Genomic DNA, 19,154 nt, shown 5'->3' on the forward strand with positions numbered 1-19,154 from the left:
AAAGAGAAATCGGGACCAGGTCTCAGCTTTGGAAAGTCCGAAATGCAGATAACTTGCTAAGAGCCTCCTGCACGGCATGGCTCCACATTGTCCCTGCAGACACTGCCGAGGGACCCGGGGCAGCCCACGGCTGGAGAGCAGCAGGGGAAGCCCAGAAGGTCCCGAATGTCCCGAAGGTCCCGAATGTCCCGGGGGCCACCGCCGGGGCGCTGGGCTCGGGGGAGCCCCGCACAGCGCTCGCAAAACCAGAGGCAATGCTGGCCTCTTGTGGCAGCCCCGGCGCTTTTCCTTCTCTAAAAAGAAGGGACGTTTTCAAAAGTGGGGGGAAAAAAACCCAAAACCCAAAACCTTACCACGTCCCAGAAACTGCTGGAATTCAAAGATTCCCAGGAATAAAACCTGGCTGGTTCTGAACAAGGCTCTGCGAACAAGGTGGGTTGGTTGGACATGGGCAGGGCTCTGATCAACCTGGCTGGTGGAAGGCATCCTCAGCCATGGCAGAGGGTTGGAACTGGGTGAGGGGCGAGGTCCCTTCCCACCCAAACGATTCTGTGATTCTAAAATTGAAAAGTCCCACTGGGGCAAGTAAGATGGTGAAGATAAAACTCAGCTCTTACCTGACCTGCAGCAGAGGTGCAGCCACATCCCCATGCACAGCCCAGGGAAAGGGGCTGCACTGGGAGGAAAGGAGGAAAACGCCATTTGCACTGGGGGAGCAAAGGACAAGAAGCTGCAGGCTCTGCTTGCCAGCACAGAACTCATTACAAAAGCGTCCTGTCCCTGGAAAAAAATGTCCTTTCCCATGAAATTCCCACATAGCTGAGCTTTTGCATGATCAGTACACGAATGGAGGGAAAATGCAGGCAGAGGTGGCCATGGCAGCCAGAGCAGGGCTCCCAGCACAGCTCCTGCTCCCTTTGCCCATCCCACCTTCAGCACCACACTGGGGGGGCTGGGGGCCACGGGCCCTCTGCAAAAACAAGGGGAGGAAAAAGAAGTATTTTCAACTCTGCGGCTGCACCCTCAGTGCCAGCACACACCTCCATCTTTATGTGCGTCTGGGAGGCACCACACGCTGCCAAAGGGCCTCAGGCGCTCTCTGCTCTCTCCGAGTTGATGTTGAGGCAGCAGCCACAGCACCCGGGTAAAGGGGAAAGATACAGAATTACAGAATGGTTTGGGTGGTTAAGGGACCTTTCCAGGTCAACTAGTCCAACCCCCCACTCCAGCCATGGGCACCTTCCACCATCCCAGGCTGCTCCAAGCCTTGTCCAACCTGGCCTCGAACACTTACACAGATGGGCCAGCCATAACTGCTCTGGGTAACCTGTGCCAGGGCCTCACCACCCTCACAGGGAAGAATTTCTTCAGAAAATTGAAACCCAATCCTGCCCTCTTTCAGATTAAAGCCATTCCTCCTTGTCCAGAGCCCCTCTCCAGCTCTCTTGGAGCCCTTTTATACATTGAAAGGCGCTCTAAGGGCTCCACAGATCCTTCTCTTCCTCAGTCTGAACAACTCCGCTTGTCTGAGCCCTTTTCACAGGAAAGGTGCTCCAGCACTGTGGACATCACGTGTGTATTGTCCTCATTGTGAAGACACAACAAAACCACTCAGAGGTGGCTCCTCTGATCCTGGCATGAGCATCACTCCCACCGGACTCTCCCCAGCTCTGTACCACCTCAGCTCCATCCTCCACTGGCTGCCAGAAAACAGCTGCTGAAAACAATTAATACATGTTGATTGTTTATTGATTCCAACATATTAATAGATTGGATAATAAACAGTACTTTTAAACATTCTCTTAACCAAAAATATAACAAATATTTACAATCACTCAGTAAAAATACAAAAAGCATACAGAGGCACTGTCTTTCTAAAAGACATAAGTGTAAGAGGTATCAAAAAATAGAAGACAAACATTGCTTGTTACAGAATACTTTACAATCACTGACTTGTGCAGTACAATTGCTATTGGAATATCATTACATCTGTGCAGTTTTGCCAATATGCTCACATATTTAGAATTTAATTAATACCAAGCTAAACTGCATTCCAGGTATATCAGAAATAAAGATAAAACAATAAAAAGCACAACAGAAGCAAAAGCTGGGTTGGGAATTCAAGATAGATTATCCTCTATACAAGCGTTCTAAAATATAATGTGTAAAGCTTTTCTAAAGAGAGAGTATCCCTTTTTTCTTTTCTTTTTGCGAAGGCAGTGGTAAGTTTATCCTTCAAAAATTCTAATGTTTTATAAAAGCTTAAATGGGTTGTATTTCCACTGTTGCCTGCAGTAAAATTACTTGGGATGTGATGAAAGAGGTTTTGGAACACCCTTGACGCCCCACTGGCCCCTCTACAAGCGGCATCACTGGCAGGTTCAGCCCCTGGGGACACCCTCTGCCTCTGGCAGGTGCAGGCAGCCCCCAGTGCACCCCATCCCACCCATGGGCTCTGACCACCTCCCAGCGAAGCGTCACCCACCTGGCATCACAGAATGTGCTGAGCTGGAAGGGACCTGCCAGCATCATCGAGTCCAACCCCTGGCCCTGCACAAAACCATCCCCAACAATCCCACCCCGTGCCTGAGAGCCTTGTCCAAACACCACTTGAGATCTGCCAGGCTGCTGCTGTGACCACTTCCCTGGGGAGCTGATCCAGGGCACAACCACTCTCTGGGTGAAATACTTTTTCCTAATACTCAACCCAAACCTCCCCTGACGCAGCTTCAGGCCATTCCCTCACGACCGGTCACTGGTCATGAGAGCAGAGAGATCAGTGCTGCCCCTCAGGAAGATGTTTTAGATTGCAATTAAGTCTCTCTCCCCTCAATCTCTTTTTCTCCAGGCTGAACAGACCAAGTGCCCTCAGACACTCCTAAGGCTTCCTCCCTCCACACCCTTCCCCATCCTCGTGGCCACATTTCGATGCTCTCTCATAGTGTTGTATCTTTTTCATATCATGGTGCCCAGAAATCACACACAGGGCTCAAGGGGTGGCCACACCTACAAACTTATCTGAGTAAAGGCAAAGGAAGGAGCCAGGAAAGCCTCACTGCCCACTGCTGGCAAACGATATTTGTCCACATTGCAAAAACATGAACTGCAAACACCCACAGCCATTGTCTTTCCATTCTTTTGTGTACTTGGGAGATGACCCTGATGCTCAGAGGCTCAGTGATCTCATTTTCCCCTTTCTGCAACTGGAGAGGCCAATCCAGTTTTACTAAACTACACTGCTTCCTCAGGAATTATTTGGAAGTTTAAGATTCATAACAAAACACTGTGTGCTTAAACCATATAAATCTGAAATGCATCTTTCACCAACAAGTCAGGAGCAAACAACAAGCAGGAAGTGAGCAAACCCAGGTCTGGCAGTGGAAGAACATGACACGAGGTACCTGAACTGTTTATCAGCATCAGAGCCCGAGTTAGAAGAACCTAGCAGAGGTATGGAGTCAGGGATCTGTGGTCCAGAAGACATCATTTCAACAAAGCAGTGTACAACAGGTACTAACCACCATATTGCTTCTGTCTGAATTACAAAAAGAAAAAGGGATAATGTCTCTTCAAACCCACACCAGACACTCTACATTTGGCTATTGGCCCCAATCAATGTGATCGGTTGAGTTAAAAACAAACAAACAAACAAAAGCCCCAGCAAGGAGCAGCAGAGAAGCCACACTGTGCGAGGCAGGAGGAGCAGGAGTAGCTCATCTGTCATGGTTTATGCATGATTTATGTACACTAGCTGTGATGGCTATTAGGAAAATATGATTAGTGAGACTTTCACTCATTCCAGAACTTTTCAGTGTCCGCCAAGCCCTGTGGAACAGACGGATGCTGCTGATGTGCAAACACCACCCAACACCACGTTTGGACGGGTGATTTATTCATCTGCTCTTGCTGACTGCCAGGAGACCCCGACCCTGCTCTCCACAGGGGATTCCCTGCACCTCCAAAGGCAGCACTATTGGGTTTGGGGGTAAAAGAAAGCCACTTTAGTAACCCCCATCCCCTATACTTCTGTTCAACAGGCTGGAACAAGCTGCAGCTTCCCCCCAAGGCCAAGGAACTGTACAGTTTCGTTCACCTGGCACAACGCAGATGGTTTCTGATGGAACATAAAGCCTGTTGTTTCCATGTAGCAGTTAACAAGCAACTACAGCTGACAGTGGGATGGCAGGACCTGGATTTACATCCCACAGGAATATCAGTTCAAGAGTTCTATTATCAATATTGCATGTGCTGAAAACACTCACTCTGCCCTGCGTAGCTTTGACACATTAATCTTTAGTCATTAAGGCCCTTGCAGGCTCATGATAAGCATTAAGGCCTTGAGAAACAAAATGTATTTATTATGCCATACCTCAAGTGGATTTTAATATATTTTTTTCAACCACTTGCTTCTCTGACACTTGTGCCAAAAAATCATACAGCCAACCAGTGAGTTCTAAATTAGGCATCCTCTTCCTCAGCATCACTGTTCATTTACACTTCCCAATTCCAATCATGACAGGCAATGTTGAACCTGGAACTGCTCTGAAGGCAGACACAGGCAGGGTCATTCACATCCACCTGGCTGCATCAGCCCCTAGCTACTATGGAGAAAGCACATCAAAGGCTTTGGGTTGTTTTTGGTACTTGTGGCATTTTCCAAAAATGTTGCATTCACCTTGCACTCCTGCACACATATAGGTAAAAAAAAACAAAACCTTAAAGCTCTTCACAACTATGGATCTAGAAATCAGTTTTGAGGCACTGTAAAAATGACAAACATCATCTTTCTAGCTTAGGCTGTAAACATCACAACAAAGATTTACAATTGAATGTTTAAATACATATTCACACATTCATGTCTGATTTTAACACTAGAATGGGGTGTCATGTATGGAGGGAAAGAAAGGGAAAGAAATAAAGGAGAAAGAAAAGAACCTGCAGGCCATTTCCAGTTCTAGCCCTCTGCACTCTGGCTGGCTAAAAGTAAAACCAAAGAAGCAATTCTTTTGACCATAGTCAAACTAGAGGATCATGGGTTAATACTGGCTGGTTGTAAGTCAAAACACTCATTGACATCAACACCACCAGGATTTTTAACTAGGATTTTTAAAAAAAACGGTTTGAGATCATTTGTATTTTCCAGATAAACACCACAGGGTTTTTTAACCCATCATAAAATGCATTATGCTCTTCTATAAGCATTGTGTCATTTATTATTCAGTTTCACAAATTTTATGTGAAATATAGGTGATCTATAATTCTTTTATTAATTTTTTCAAAGATAACCTTTGCACCTAAACCCTGTGCAACTCTGGGAAAAGGCCAGGACATGTGGGATGATCTTAAAAACCACAACACACAGCTGAGTTTTGAGTTTTAGAACATGCTTTGCATGTTGAATTCTGCAGGGCAAAACCTGTTAAAACTCTTTTGGGAAAGCTTCAGATCTCCCCAAATGCTCCCCATGAGCTACATTCCAGCTTCCACATTTCCAGCATTCTTAAAGAGGGAAGGAGAGCACCAACCGTTGCCTTAGTTGGCTGGCAGCTAAAAAAATTTCTAAATACCTTGGGCAGGAGGTTTCTGCTGTGTCCATGTGGGAGGGGAGCAGCAGGAGTGCTGGCTTGACAGACACTGCTCTGCAGGGCATTGGGCTCTTTTCATATTAAATCTAAACCCACTCTAAAATCTAAAAATTTCTGCACCCGTTTCTACTTTTCTGTGTTTATTTCGAGAGCACAACAGTTACGTGTAGCTAATTTGCTGTCACATTGACTAAACATTTATATTAGCCAACCAGAGCACTCCCAACGCACATAAAGGAAACTCCCGTTTAAAAAATATTAAATTAATAAATTATTTTCAAATACTTCAGCAACATCCTTCGCTTTTGCTGACATTTTGATATAATTTTTTTTTTTTTGAAGTTCATAAAATAACACTCTCAGACTTCTAACAGTCATGTAGAAAATAACAACAATGGAAACTACCAAAGGATTATATGGTATCATACAGAAAAATGCTCCCAAGTTTCAAGCGGCGGTGACAACTGGTCCTCCCCAATGCATGAAGCTCGGTTCATCTCTGGGTACCCATGCTGGTATCCAGGCAGTCAGCACGTTCCTTGAACAGGATTTTCTATTTCACAGGCAGAAATAGCTTCTTAGGTGGTGGTGGCAGAGTGAAGGAAGGTGTAAAGAGGTGATCCAACCCGTTCCATCCCATCTGTGACAGAGGCAAGGTCTGAGGTCAGTAGCAGCAAGTTGTCAGCGGTCGCTAACAGAACCATGAGACCTTCTCCCACGTCCCTTGTGTTGTGAGTGGATTATATAAATAGCCCAAGGGTTAAACTGCTGATACTTGTTCATCTTCTGCAAAACAAGATAAAGAAATAGGCAGTTATTCCACCAGTCCCCACCTCGGGCACACAGGGCACAGACCAGCACCCAGCGATGTGATCACAGTGAGTCTATGACAACTTCACCCCCCTGCAGCAGCATGTTTTCAGTCTTTATCATCACTGATCACTACACATTCCATATCACCATTTATCAGATCCTCAGGCAATCACAGAATGGTTTGGGTTGGAAGAGACCTTATAAAGCATCTCGTTCCAACACCATCCAGGTTGCTCCGAGCCCTGTCCAGCCTGGACTTGTGCACTTCCAGGGATGGGGCAGCCACAGCTTCTGCAGTCTGAGGTATGATGGTCATAGATAAAGACATATTGCAAAACAGAAAATCCCAGATCCTCCAAAAGTTATCAGCATGCAGCTCCCAGAATACCAAAAGCTATGGATTTGGGAAAAAAGCCAGCAAATTTCCATGCAGTGAGCATTTTATACCAAATAAAATTAACCAAGCACTTTGGAAATAGTAAAATAGGTGCCTCTAAAAGTGTACAGTTAAATTTAGCTAAGAAAAAATTGGATTAAAAATGTTTGAAGCAATGACTTCCTTATTTCAATATCAAAAGCACAACAGAATTAACGCCAGGCAATTTTACATCTATTGTAAGTTTGAACTGCAGTACTAATATATATGTTAACTACTGCTTACACATTTTAAAGGGCCAAGATACAATCATTTTGCATCAGAAATTGTTTTAACCTAAATACAGGCTCATTTTAAATCAGACTGAAATGGAAGGAAATGACCTTAACATTCTAATAAAAAAAAATAGTTCACCAGCAAAAGGTACAGAAGATCACATCAGTGCACAGAAATTAAAAGCAAATCAGGAGATAAACAATTAAGCAGAAATTGCCCTGACCTGAAGTTAGCTTTGACACAATACAAGAGCAGTCTTTATCAGAAAATCCTCTCATATTTTGGTCCCCCCACAAATGCCATGCTTGGCAGCACTGGCTGTTGCTTCAAACAAGATTATGAAAAATGAACTGGGAGAGACACTGTCAGGCCAAGTTAGGCAGGGAACACAGGTTTCATCAAATGCACAAATAAGAACAGAAGTTCACTATTATTTTGTTCAATATTTTGAAACTCAATCTCCAAAAATATCTGCTGAGGCATAAGGCAGCTCAATGCCAGCACACCCGAATACAAATGAAGTTAAGTTCACTCCACCAAATCCAAATCACTCATTTCAGACCATCACCCTGATGCCAGCCAAACCACTGGGGGATACCAGTTAATCAACCCAGGGAGGTCAGAGTTTTCCCACGTGTAGCCTGTCAGTGTCCCATCACTATTTAAGAGGGGACAGATTTTTAAAGAAAAATAAAAAAACAAAAAACAAAATTCAAACCAATATCTACATGCTCTTAAGTGTCTCAGCTGTAGCTTAGGAGGTCTTATATGTATATTTTTGTATTTTTACTTATTTACATATACTTGGAGCTTGTTTGGTGCCAACATGCTTTTTCTAAGGGGAAGGCATTCTTCTTTGCTTTACACGCGTATGTACATGCACACAGCTACGCGTGACACGCGCCGCCACGCGTGTGCATACAGCCATACAAACACGACTGTGTATTTCAGAGATTAATCCGCTTTTAATCTCCAAGAATGACCCAAGAGAAAGACCAGAACATCGCTGTGAAGTGCACCCTGCACAGCCCCGCTCCCGAGCCAGGTGTTCACCTACCATCCTCTTCACTATCTGCGTCAGGCAAGTCTGCTACTCTGGGGCTGGACGGCTGCCGGCCGTGCCACTGAGGCATCCTCGAGGAGACACAGGCCACCGGGTCACTACCGAGAGCAGCTGGTGGAAGTCTAGAGAGGTCACTGTGCAGCATCTTTGACCTCTGCACTGCCACACTATAGTCTGGAGGTTTGAGGTGTGGGTGGTGGGGCGATCCTTCTTTAATGTCCGCTAAAGAAATCCCCATATATCCCGGAGGGGTGGGCGGTGGCTCCCTATACCTATCGTCCTTCTTAGGTGAGGTGACACAGTACACTGGGCACAGGAAATAAGCAATGGAAATGTTAAAGAAGAAAAAGAAAGGAAACAAAACGTTAAAAAATCATGAAATGTTACAATGGCAAAACAGAAACTGATAACAAAACGCAAATGCAGAAACACTGGTTATAATGGCAGCAGCAGGTATTTATGCCTTCATTTCTGTTTTCTATTTATTTTAAGAAGTCAGAGTAGCAAGAGAATCCATGAACTCATTGGGTGAGATGTCAATTGAATGGAAAGAGGACTCTAAGCTTATCTGCATTCAGACTGCAATTAACACTTTTTATTACGGTCCCTGCTCCCGCGGCCCTGCTGCACCAGGGGATGCTCTGGAGCTCTCTGGCAGGATGGAGAACCAGCACAGCCAAGTCTGATGCCACCGTTACAGGCTGGGAAACTGAAACAGAAGGAATCAAGGCAACCAGCCCAGAGTTACTTCGTGCAGCATGCTGGTGTTTGACAGCAAGAACTGCTGGTTGACTTCCAACATCCGTTTCATCGCCCAAAAGAGGTCAGTCGCTTAACATAAATTCATTATAATAAAGTATCACCATATCATCTGATGTGTGTAAAGACATGAAACCATCTGGCTATGCCATAGGAAGAAAAACATAGCATCATTTAAAATTGATGCTATGAGGCAGACTGTGTATTGAGCCTGTGTTAATTATTTTACATTTTCACAGAGTGAATAATCACACCCATACTTTTGATTTCTTACTCTTATCCCTTGGTATCATACCCTTATCTTAAACTATGTTCTCTGTTTACAAGTGAGAAAAAGCCAGGAACAGTTATAGGAACAGCCTTTGGAAGGGCTGCATTACACCTTGTGCAGTCATGAAAAGGCTACAATCAATAATATTTATTTGCAATGTCCATGCCTCGTAATTCATCTTCTCCCTTCCTGCCCTGTTCAACAGTAGTTCAAGTCACAGAGGCTCTCAACCCAAAATTTAACTCTTCTTAGGTTGCCTCCCTCCCTCCCACCCCAGGTCTGGGGCTTATGTGCATGTTAAATTGGGCTTTTTTCCATGGACATGTTGCAACAGTAGAGTTTCAAAGCCAGGGTAATTTTTTTAATCTCTTAGTTAAGTGAATTTGCATTCTTTGTGTGGATCCATTTTAAACAGTGCATGTTCACTATTTTCACTTATTTCAGCAAATGTAATATTTTCTTATCTTAGCAGAATGTGAAGGGATCAAAAATAAAGGAGTACTTCTTACTGTGTTGTAGACTTGTGAGATTCCAGGTTTTGGTATCAGGAATACAAGCTGATTCATACCTGATGGCCTAAGCTCATGCTTGGGCTGACAATAAAACAACTAAAACCAAATGCAGTCAGTCTGGGGTTTAGCAGATACACATGGGTACAGACAGAGATTTACACTATTAAATTACAGGATTTATTTTCATTTAACTAGCACTGAATGAGGTCTCTGTGAAAAAACAGGGGAAGCGAAGAGGATCTGCCCTTCCCTGGAGGGATGGGGAAGGGCTGGGTCCTCACCTCACCTTCAGCCTTGGTTGGATTTGCAGGAGGAATGCCGAGGGTGAGTACGTTCTCCTTCAAAGGAGGAAGCTTCAGGCTCCCTAGAGCTGACCTTTGCTCTACTGTAGTAATGCAAGAATAACGTGCCTCTTTGTCAGGTTCCAATTCATAGTATTTTACAAACGGTGAAATAAAGTGAAGATATCTTTGGCATACTGTGTGATGGCCAACAGCTAATGGATTTGCATTTGCAAACCTCTAATTATATCCACCCCTATCAGATCTTTCCTTGAGCAGCCCCAGCACTCTGTGAATGCTGCTCACAGCTACACGGTGCAGAATGGAAAAAAAATTCAAAGGAATGGAAAGCGCTGTCAGCAAAGACAGCGTGTACTCAACAGTGAACCTGCCATCTCCTAATACAGCTCAGACACTCAGGCACAGCTCTGAAAGGCTGCAAGGGCAGAGCACAGAACAGCAATGCAAATTCTCTGCAAGGCTCCACCACAATTTCTTTTCCAAAGGCAAGGAGGAACACAACCCAAGACCTCTGCCCTACGTGCAATATTTATTCAGGTAATTACCTTTGATAACAAAGCCCTCCAGCAATGCACTCAGTAATTAAATTGCATTCAGCTGCACCCTTGCCTCACAGTCTTAAAAAGCTTTGCATTCCATGTTTTATCTTGTACTAACGCAGTTCCTTTAATTTTGGTTACTGAACTCACTAGGATGGGGGAAGAACATCTAGCTTGATAGAACTATGCATCTTTCAAAGAACATTTTTATTTTTTTCTCCTTTCATAAGTAGCCAAACTGCAGCTGTATAATCAGATAAATGGCATCTTAAAATAGCAAAGACAGGAAAGGAATCCGCTTTGCCCTTGAGCTTTCAAAGCCCAAAGCCCTGTGGATGAAAGGTGCCCCAGCTTCAGAGAGGGAGGTGAGCTCCACATCACTCTGCAGTCACTCACTTCCCTCTGGGCTCCTGGGAAGTCTGCATTACAAGGAGTAAGGGATCACTGACCCTTGTCAGAAGAACACCTACAGCGATGAGTGCACCTCCAAAATCATTCAAAAAAGCAAAATAGGATACTACGGAAAAGAACTGCCTGACATTTCCCTGAAGAGAGTTTTCCTGCAGACCCATGAAGTGACGGGGAAGTGCACCTGTTTATTATCTTGATATTCCTCATGCAAAAGAAGGTGGCTTGAAAACACACTGCGTAGCTCTATGATTACAACCACGTGTGAAGCTGAATTCAACATGCCAGGCAGCCCCAGACCTGTTGACGTCATTTCTTAACAACTTAGTATCAAAATGAAAAACAGATGTAGCAGCTTCCGTGAGCTGTTGGCTTGGCTTACCTATCAGGCCTTTTTCTGTACTCGAAGTAACAGTTTTGTAAGTTGTATCAGCGCCTGGTTTAGAGTCCAAAACCTCCGTCTGCTCCGCTGAGGAGTTCTCCAGCCCCCTCCGCTTAATCGTCCCATAGTTTGTCTCGTAAGTGTCTGACAGGGAGCTGGAGGATGCCCAGCTCTGCCGAGACTGATCGAGCTCCACGCTGGCTTTCGACTGCCTGTTGGCTTTGGAAAAGGCTTCGGAATACAAATAACCCTCCTCAGAGTAACAGTTCGTGGGATCCACTTCAGCTATAGGTCCGTCCAGCTGGGTGTGACGGTAAGAACTGAGGAGATCCCAGCTCTTCTGGTTTGGGATATTCTGGAAATTGTCATGAGAACTACTTGAGCATGAAGTCCAGCTTCCGCGGCCGCTGTCTGCTGCCTCTACCATGATGTGCTCATGGGAGATCTCCTCGCTGCTCATGGAAGATGTGAAGGCCATTCCTCTGATCAGAGCAGGCCTAGTGATGGACCAGCTACATTGGAAAACAACAGAAATTGGGAAAAAAAACACTGGTAAGCTTTTACAATAAGAGCAACGTACTCAGAGCCAACTCTGGGTTTGTATTGGTCCGAAATTTCTTTTTTAAGGAAATGTCCGCTGAAAGCTCTTATTGCTCTAAATGCATAACTAAGGGGGGAAAGATAAAGCCAGGTTTGGATGAATTTAGAATACATGAAGATAGGATTGCTAGACATTATTCAAGTCTCCCAACTATTTCTGGGTGTGTTAACAAATGCATGGGCAGCACCACATTAAAATTCAACACCCGCCCTCAGCAGTTTACTGACACGTTGGGAAATCAAGGAACATTTCTTAGGTATGTGCAAGCAAGGGGTTTCTTTTCCTTCCTTTTCTATTTTGTAAATCCTAGGATAAAATCCACTTTCTTCCCTCGCAACCCGTTGAAACTAAGGAATAAAGAAACAACCACAAAACATAAACTCAATGTGTATTTTGCCCTCTAGAAAGGGAATTATTTACTTTGATGATTTTCTTTAAATTCCCATTTTAATCCTATGAAATAAACTGAATTACTCATTTCTTTGCACCCCTGGAAGTGTTCAAGGCCAGGTTGGATGGGGCTGGAAGCACCCTGATTCCTGCCCAGAGAAAGGGAGTTGAATCAAGATCATCTTTAAGGTCCATTGCAACCCAAAGCATTCTATGATTCCATGTGATGGAAAAACGAGAAATATGAGGAACATCTCTCATTTAGTTGAATCCATGACAACTGAGGACAGACAACACTATCCCAAGATTTATTAGGAGATACTACATCCTCTGGATCAAGGTGCTACAGGTAGCAAGAAAAATATAAAAACTTCAAGTTCCAAGCATTTCAGCACAAATTCTCATTGCACTAAAGTAACAAGACCTCTTGTTTGGAAACTGTCAAAAAGACAGGGGCAGAAAGCTGCCAATCTGCCTAACCAACAAATGATAATTACAAAATTCTTCACAAATCACATTAGAGCATGTTAAGGGACTGGCATTGCTGACTCAGAGAGAATTGATCATATCCTGCTGTTCTTTTGCTGTCTCTCACCATGGCACTAATTTGCTAAGTGTCATCCTGGCTTTTAACAAGCTTCCAGTCTCCTGCAAGAAATATCCAGCTAAACCCCACCGATGGGAACAAGCTCTTGTCTCCCCAAGTAATACTGTAAGCTTCTTATGGAAACAGGCTCACACACAGCAGCCAGGGCTCCAGCTTCCAGCATAAGCTTAAAAACCACAGTGGAGTGCACAACGGTGTCCTGGCCAATGCTTCCTTACCCCTTCTGACACCAGAACACCGAGCCCCACCAGAAGCAGCTGCACCTTACCCCGGGCAGGGCTGGCTGTAATCTGTCAGTGCCTGAGGATGCTCCTTTCTCTCTGCCCCGCCTGAATCCACAATGAGGGACTGGGACAAACTCCTCTCATCCTGCAGCGCTGCTGACATGGAGTCCACGGAGCAGTTGCTCACGATGCTGGACCGGGATGAAATCTCACTGTGACTGGAGTCCGAGAAGTTGTCGGATTTAGTGGAAGGTATGAGGGCGTAGCCTACATACAGGAGAGGAGAGGAGAATGTTTTGATCAATATACAACAATGAAGAATTGGCACACACATTACAGCGAGGATATTAAGACGAAAACCAACCATACCCTGTTTGCATACAATCAGTCCACTGAGGATTTTAGGGTACTAAAGCTTTTAGCATCTATCAGCATCTGGCACTGATTTACTAATGCCAGTCCAGGGACCTGCAACTCCTCTACTCTCCAGAGCAGCAGTTTTAACCTTCACAACCAGAATCAGCACCCTATTGCATCAGTATTGGGTGGGCAGATCAGGTCTTTCCAATTCTGCAAGTGCTGACTCCTTCAGTATAAATGCAGCACACTTCCCACCATCCCTCTGCCATACTGCCACGCAAGACTCAAAAAAAGATTCTGGCAGTGGAGGAGGAGATGCTGACTAAGGTAATAGACAGCTATTAGCACTCAGGGATCAGCCATATGATCCACTTCAGTTTGGTTGTCTGCTCCAAAACTAGCAGAGAAGGCAGCAAAGGCAGGAAGCACAACCTTGGCAGGAGGAGCTGGACCAGACTCCAGTGCTCTTCCCACAGAAGGGGAACAACTGAAGGCCACACCAGATTCAGAGCAAAATGAATAATGCTTCCTTATTTCCCTCCCCCCCCACTCTTGGCTTACCCTGAAATAACTTCTTTCATACACAAATAAGGTATACATCCCTTATATATCTAACTCCTCAGCCAAGCTTTTCTCTTCCTAAATTTCTGCACATGTGCCTTTTAGTGGGACTGCCATATATTTACACTGATTAGGTGAAGAAGTGAAATGAGAAGGCAGTGTAAAAGCCACACACACAACCTAATAGAGAACACCGATGCCCTTAAGTGCATAAACAATACAGTGAGATGATACAGTATGGCATGTGGAGACACTGGCATATACCCACTGAGCATAAAGCTCATAATTTGAGATTTCACAGCTTAACTTTGATTATTGCTCTAAGACTTTAAGAGCAAATATGAGCAGTAAATATCAATATTATCAAACTATAGAACTGAACCTTAAAATGTACTTAAGAGCAGCTTTTTTAAGATTAAATTTCAGTTTCCTTTCGTTTGGCAGTAAGCAATATTTAATATTCTTTATATTTTTTAAGGGACTCTTTAAATTGATACAACTGCACTGCAGTAAGAAAAGTCCTTACAGTGTTCCAACTATTTGGAGAACAAAGGGGCTCCTCTTCATTAAAGAAATTAATAACACTATCTGAAAGCTGAGCCATAAAATAACAGCACGTGTGTATCAACAGACTAAGTGTAAGTATCTGCTGAGCTGAAAAGGGCAACAGAAGATGTGATCAATGGAATACACACCAATGCTGGAAGAGAGCATTCCAGTGACACCATATCAGGGACTGTTTAATTAACAAATGTTGCAGAACTTACTGTTTCATTGGCATTTGTGACACACTAAGTAACTGAACTGACACTGTACCTGTTCCTTGATTTTCTAAACTTCACATTACTGTCTTCACTGCACTGTAAGGGTGATTAGCTATAAAGAACTGACACAAACATCTGGAAGGGAAGCACATCAAACATCTTAAACATGTAAATGGATAACGCTGAAATAACTTAGATAAACTCAGGATATGAGACACAACATGGACATCAGTCTTCCTTCTAAAAATACACTATAGCGTCTTCCTCCTTCTTCTAGGTCTTGTGCATAGGCAGTAAGATGTGTACACACTGCTGTTGCTACAGATACTTGCTGTACTCAGAGCATCAATGTCCTTGTCCTTGTTTCCACTGCTTTCTAAAGCTTCAATGGGCTCTGCTTCCCTTGTCGCAGTAAAAGCTGTTCTTTCCCTGGAGAAGCTTCTTTCCCTAAGTCTTCTGAACCAGAATCCCTTTATTTTTGTAGGTTCATGCTCAGCTTCTGCCTTTCTACTCTCTTTCTCTCTGTCCTCTTTTGCACTTTTCTCAGAACTCTCTCCAGCTTGGCAAATCATCCGAATTTGCTTTTGTAAATAAGCCCCACCTATTCCATAGCTGCGCTGTCCACTGTTCTTGTTGCTGGTTTCACTGGCCAGTGATGAGGAAGAGCCAGAGAGATTCATCTGACTGCAGTTATCCGACCTTTGGATGTTCCCAACTACAATGAAGTAGACACAGACAGATGTTGACAGATGATGAGGTAAGTAACAACAAAAATAACATCCTAATTGAAAGTCCTTTTTTTGCTTCAATCCTATTTATATATCACATGGGTATAGTTCAAAAGAAAATGAAATCTAGGATTAAGTGGAATGTGTTCATGCCTAAAATTATGTCCTTCAGCTGTCTGTGAAGCACCTAATTTTAGATCAATGAGCTGTTAGCACAGCACATACAACAAAGTACAGATCACCTCAATCAAATGAGATCAGTGCTGAAAGCAAGTTGAATTAATGAAACAATCCCCAAGAAACAAAACACTGTTTTCAAAGAACCGGGTAAAAGTTAACAAAAATAATATACTTATAAGCGAGGCTCAGTGGAGCAAGATTTGGCAACCCAAGTATTTAAGCTTTTTACACATATGCTGTGCTTAAGTAAAATAAGTGGCATTCTCCTAAAGGAAACAGGATCTTGTGAAGGCAGAAGTGGATGGACCAGCCTGATCTCCCACTGAGAAGGGTGAGAAGATGCAGCAGGTCACCGTGCCATGCCATGCCAACGCTGTGGCTTTGGGCTGCCAGTGAGACAAAGCAGCAGAAGGGAGGGAGAGAGCCCTTACGCCATCCAACACCGACCACCCGGGCTGGCTACTGAGTGGTGCTAAGAGATTTCAAATGAATTTCCATCCAAGGTTGGCTAATGGTGAAGTGATGCAGGTCTTTTAAGATGAAGACATCAAAAATAAAGGGATTCTCAGGGCATCATGAGAGACAGGGATGTATACAAAGCCCTGTGCACAAGAACAAAAAACATGAACAGCGACTCGAGGATTTAGATGGACCCACTACTTCTGCAGCAACCTAAACCACCTGTCCTGGAGAACTGTGACACCATTCCATCTCCAGCTCTATCTAATCACCTGGTATTCCAGCAACCTTAAGCAAGACCAAAAGTTGCCTCAATAGCTGCAGTTTCTGTCCAACACTGTCATCTTCAAGAAATCCCCAGGTTTGCAAATCCCATTTATTTAAGTGATCACCTAAACCTGAACTGGCATGATGGCAGGCGTCAGCGCTTCAGATCTACTGGGAATTCTGTCAAAAGCAATGAGGCAGCATTTTCTCTTTTTTTAAATACGAAGTGGCTTAAAAGTCCAAAATATACAAATACATCGGAAAGTCATGTCTATTCATAGAAAGACAGGATTGTATTCTCGACATGAATATCCTCAATTACTATTTCTTGTACATGTCATTAGCAACAAATATTCCTGCCACTGCACATCGTGGTTTAGGCTCCAGTTCCTGGCACTGATGCTGCCACACACGTACCTTTGCGTGGGGAGCCCTGAGGAGAAGCAGGTGGGCTGGAGTGCAAAGATGATGCCATGGACATAGTGTCATCTGTTTGTTTCTTACTACTTACTTCCTCAGACAAGCTTAATGACTTCTGTGGAGAGCCTGTACCTATGAAAACAATGGGATCAGTTACTGCATATTATTCTTCTTTTGAATTATCGATTTCTATTTAGACTACAATTAAGCACCATGTTGAACAATCAGAATATTCAGCAAAGAGAGGAGCAGATGCTCAGAGAATTCTGCATGTGGAGGCAGTCTCCATTCAAATTTAGATCATATCAGCTGTGGTCACTGCTACTGTTGGCTGCTCACCTGCAGTGTTGAAATATCCATATCCCAACAGGAACCACTGCAATGGATACGTTCATTGTGGTTTTGGCAAAAGAAAAAAAAAAAAAAATCTATGTGCAGTACAAACCTTGCCCATAGCATTGCTGGGATCATGTTAAAAACCACGTGTGTCAGAGCCACCAGGTCAGTTCAAGATCTCCACAAGCAGGAGTTCTCAAATCAACACTCATGGGCACTATCTACAGCTTGGCCATTTTTGCAAAACCAGTGTCCCACACATGGTTTGGTGCTTTTTACCCACTATTACACCATCCTGCAGAGGACTCAGTGCTGAGGAGTTATTTCAAGTTCTCAATAACTTGTTAGATCAGCATGGACCACCACACATGAATGAAGAAACATCTCTGAGAAAAGTTTCTAGAACTGATCAAACTGCACAGGCTTTTGAGAGAACTGAAATAAATACTAACTGGAAACAATATTTTATATGCTGTAATATACTGTTTTCTGAAGCTATTTTAAATGATGTTGATGACCAATATACTATAAAATAATTTCAGATCAGTAACTGACTGCAGCTAACTGCATTTAATAACCCACAACGGCAGCTTTCAAATGATACAGCAGTTATGTAAACAGGACAAAAGCTTTTTAATAAAGAATATACTGCTTTGCAACTAGCAAATTGAGAGACAAATTATGTTCACTAGGAGCAACTATATATGCTATATGTTATATATATACATGTTGCTCCATTTGACCATAATGTTGTTAAAATGGTGTCCCAGAGGTTAAAATATTAAATGTCTGTGATTTGTTTCAATGATTTCACCCAAATATATTAGACTTCATGAAGCAAGAGCATATTTAGAGACAGCACCTCACCATTAACTGTTTTAAGGAAAGTTACAGAAGACTGCAAATGACCAAGCATGCTCTCTTAAAACACAGCAGTATTCACCAGCTGTTCTAAAATGAATTCATTTAATGAAACATAAAGGTATCTCACATAAACCACCCAGCTACAGAAGAGCTCCTCCCTCCTGTTTACTTAGATCTTTAAACCTCCCCAGTCAGGTGAACTGAAGATACTCACTGAATGTGACATGATCCTTTGTCTGCCCCTTTTTCCTGCTGGGGTACAAATTCACACTTGGGACCTGAAGAACTTGGCTCATTCGGTTTTGTTGATGTTGATGAGCTTTTGTGGTCTGGCCAATTGACCTCATGGGCACTGGAGACATTTCGGAGGATTTTCCTCCTCTTCTCTCACTTAAATTCTTTGTCACTGTTAGGGAAAAACTGCATATAAATATCTACCACTTTCAATTGCAGGATTATTGCAGTACAACCATCCAGACACAGGAACCACTGTATAAGGAAGATAAATTGCATTTTAAACCATTTCTAGTCCAAACACTACAGTCTCATCACATTGAAGGTGATGTGTGAAAGAGCTTTAAAAAAAAAAGAGCCCTAAATGCTTCAAAGTGCCATAGAGGTACTCAATAAAAAGATAAAAAAATATGTTTATTTCTACCAAAAGCCTGTATTTTAAATGTCTACATGCAAGGTGCAATTGCATAACAGCACCTCCTTCAAAATCAGGTGGTTTTGCAACTAGCACCAAATGTTTCACTAGGTGGCACAAGTGATTTACAGCACAGGGCACTGCTTCAGCTTCTGCTTTGATCACACAGCAATTCCCAGTCTGAAGTTAACGCCATCCAATTTCTCCTTACATTCTCTTGGCAAACTCCGGATTGCAGCGTCACTGCGTCTCCTTCCTACCACAAGCAAGGCCAGAAGCTGATTACTGAGGTAAGAAATGGGGGAGCTGAACCCCTGAATGTGCTAATCCAGCCAAGTGAGGAGGGACATCCCTGGGACAGGTCAGTGCTCTCACTCCACCAGATTTAAAACCACCAGGGGCTGGCAGCTCCCTCATGCTACACATCACTCCTCTATTGTTTCTCCCAGCTCTGTAAT

At 43.5% G+C, this 19,154-nt stretch overlaps 1 protein-coding gene across 13 annotated transcripts in view; it reads right to left on the reverse strand.

The window, feature by feature from the left end:
- Positions 1-1,734: 1,734 nt before the first annotated feature.
- The window catches only part of RAPGEF6 (Rap guanine nucleotide exchange factor 6), a 122,137-nt gene continuing 104,717 nt past the window's right edge, over positions 1,735-19,154 (reverse strand). For 6 of the 13 annotated variants that reach the window (XM_040078011.1, XM_040078007.1, XM_040078009.1 and 3 more), the window contains 7 exons: positions 18,262-18,453; positions 16,845-16,979; positions 15,395-15,508; positions 13,153-13,375; positions 11,287-11,798; positions 8,108-8,419; positions 1,735-6,371 (listed from right to left, as the gene is read on the reverse strand). In XM_040078011.1, coding sequence (XP_039933945.1) covers positions 6,346-6,371; positions 8,108-8,419; positions 11,287-11,798; positions 13,153-13,375; positions 15,395-15,508; positions 16,845-16,979; positions 18,262-18,453 — 1,514 coding nt within the window. In that variant the 3' untranslated portion in view covers positions 1,735-6,345. The remainder of the gene's footprint in view (positions 6,372-8,107; positions 8,420-11,286; positions 11,799-13,152; positions 13,376-15,394; positions 15,509-16,844; positions 16,980-18,261; positions 18,454-19,154) is intronic. The other 7 variants (XM_040078015.1, XM_040078013.1, XM_040078014.1 and 4 more) reach the window with 3 other exon arrangements.

Source organism: Hirundo rustica, chromosome 14 (genome assembly GCF_015227805.2).
Source record: "Hirundo rustica isolate bHirRus1 chromosome 14, bHirRus1.pri.v3, whole genome shotgun sequence".
Taxonomy (NCBI): Eukaryota; Metazoa; Chordata; class Aves; order Passeriformes; family Hirundinidae; genus Hirundo; species Hirundo rustica.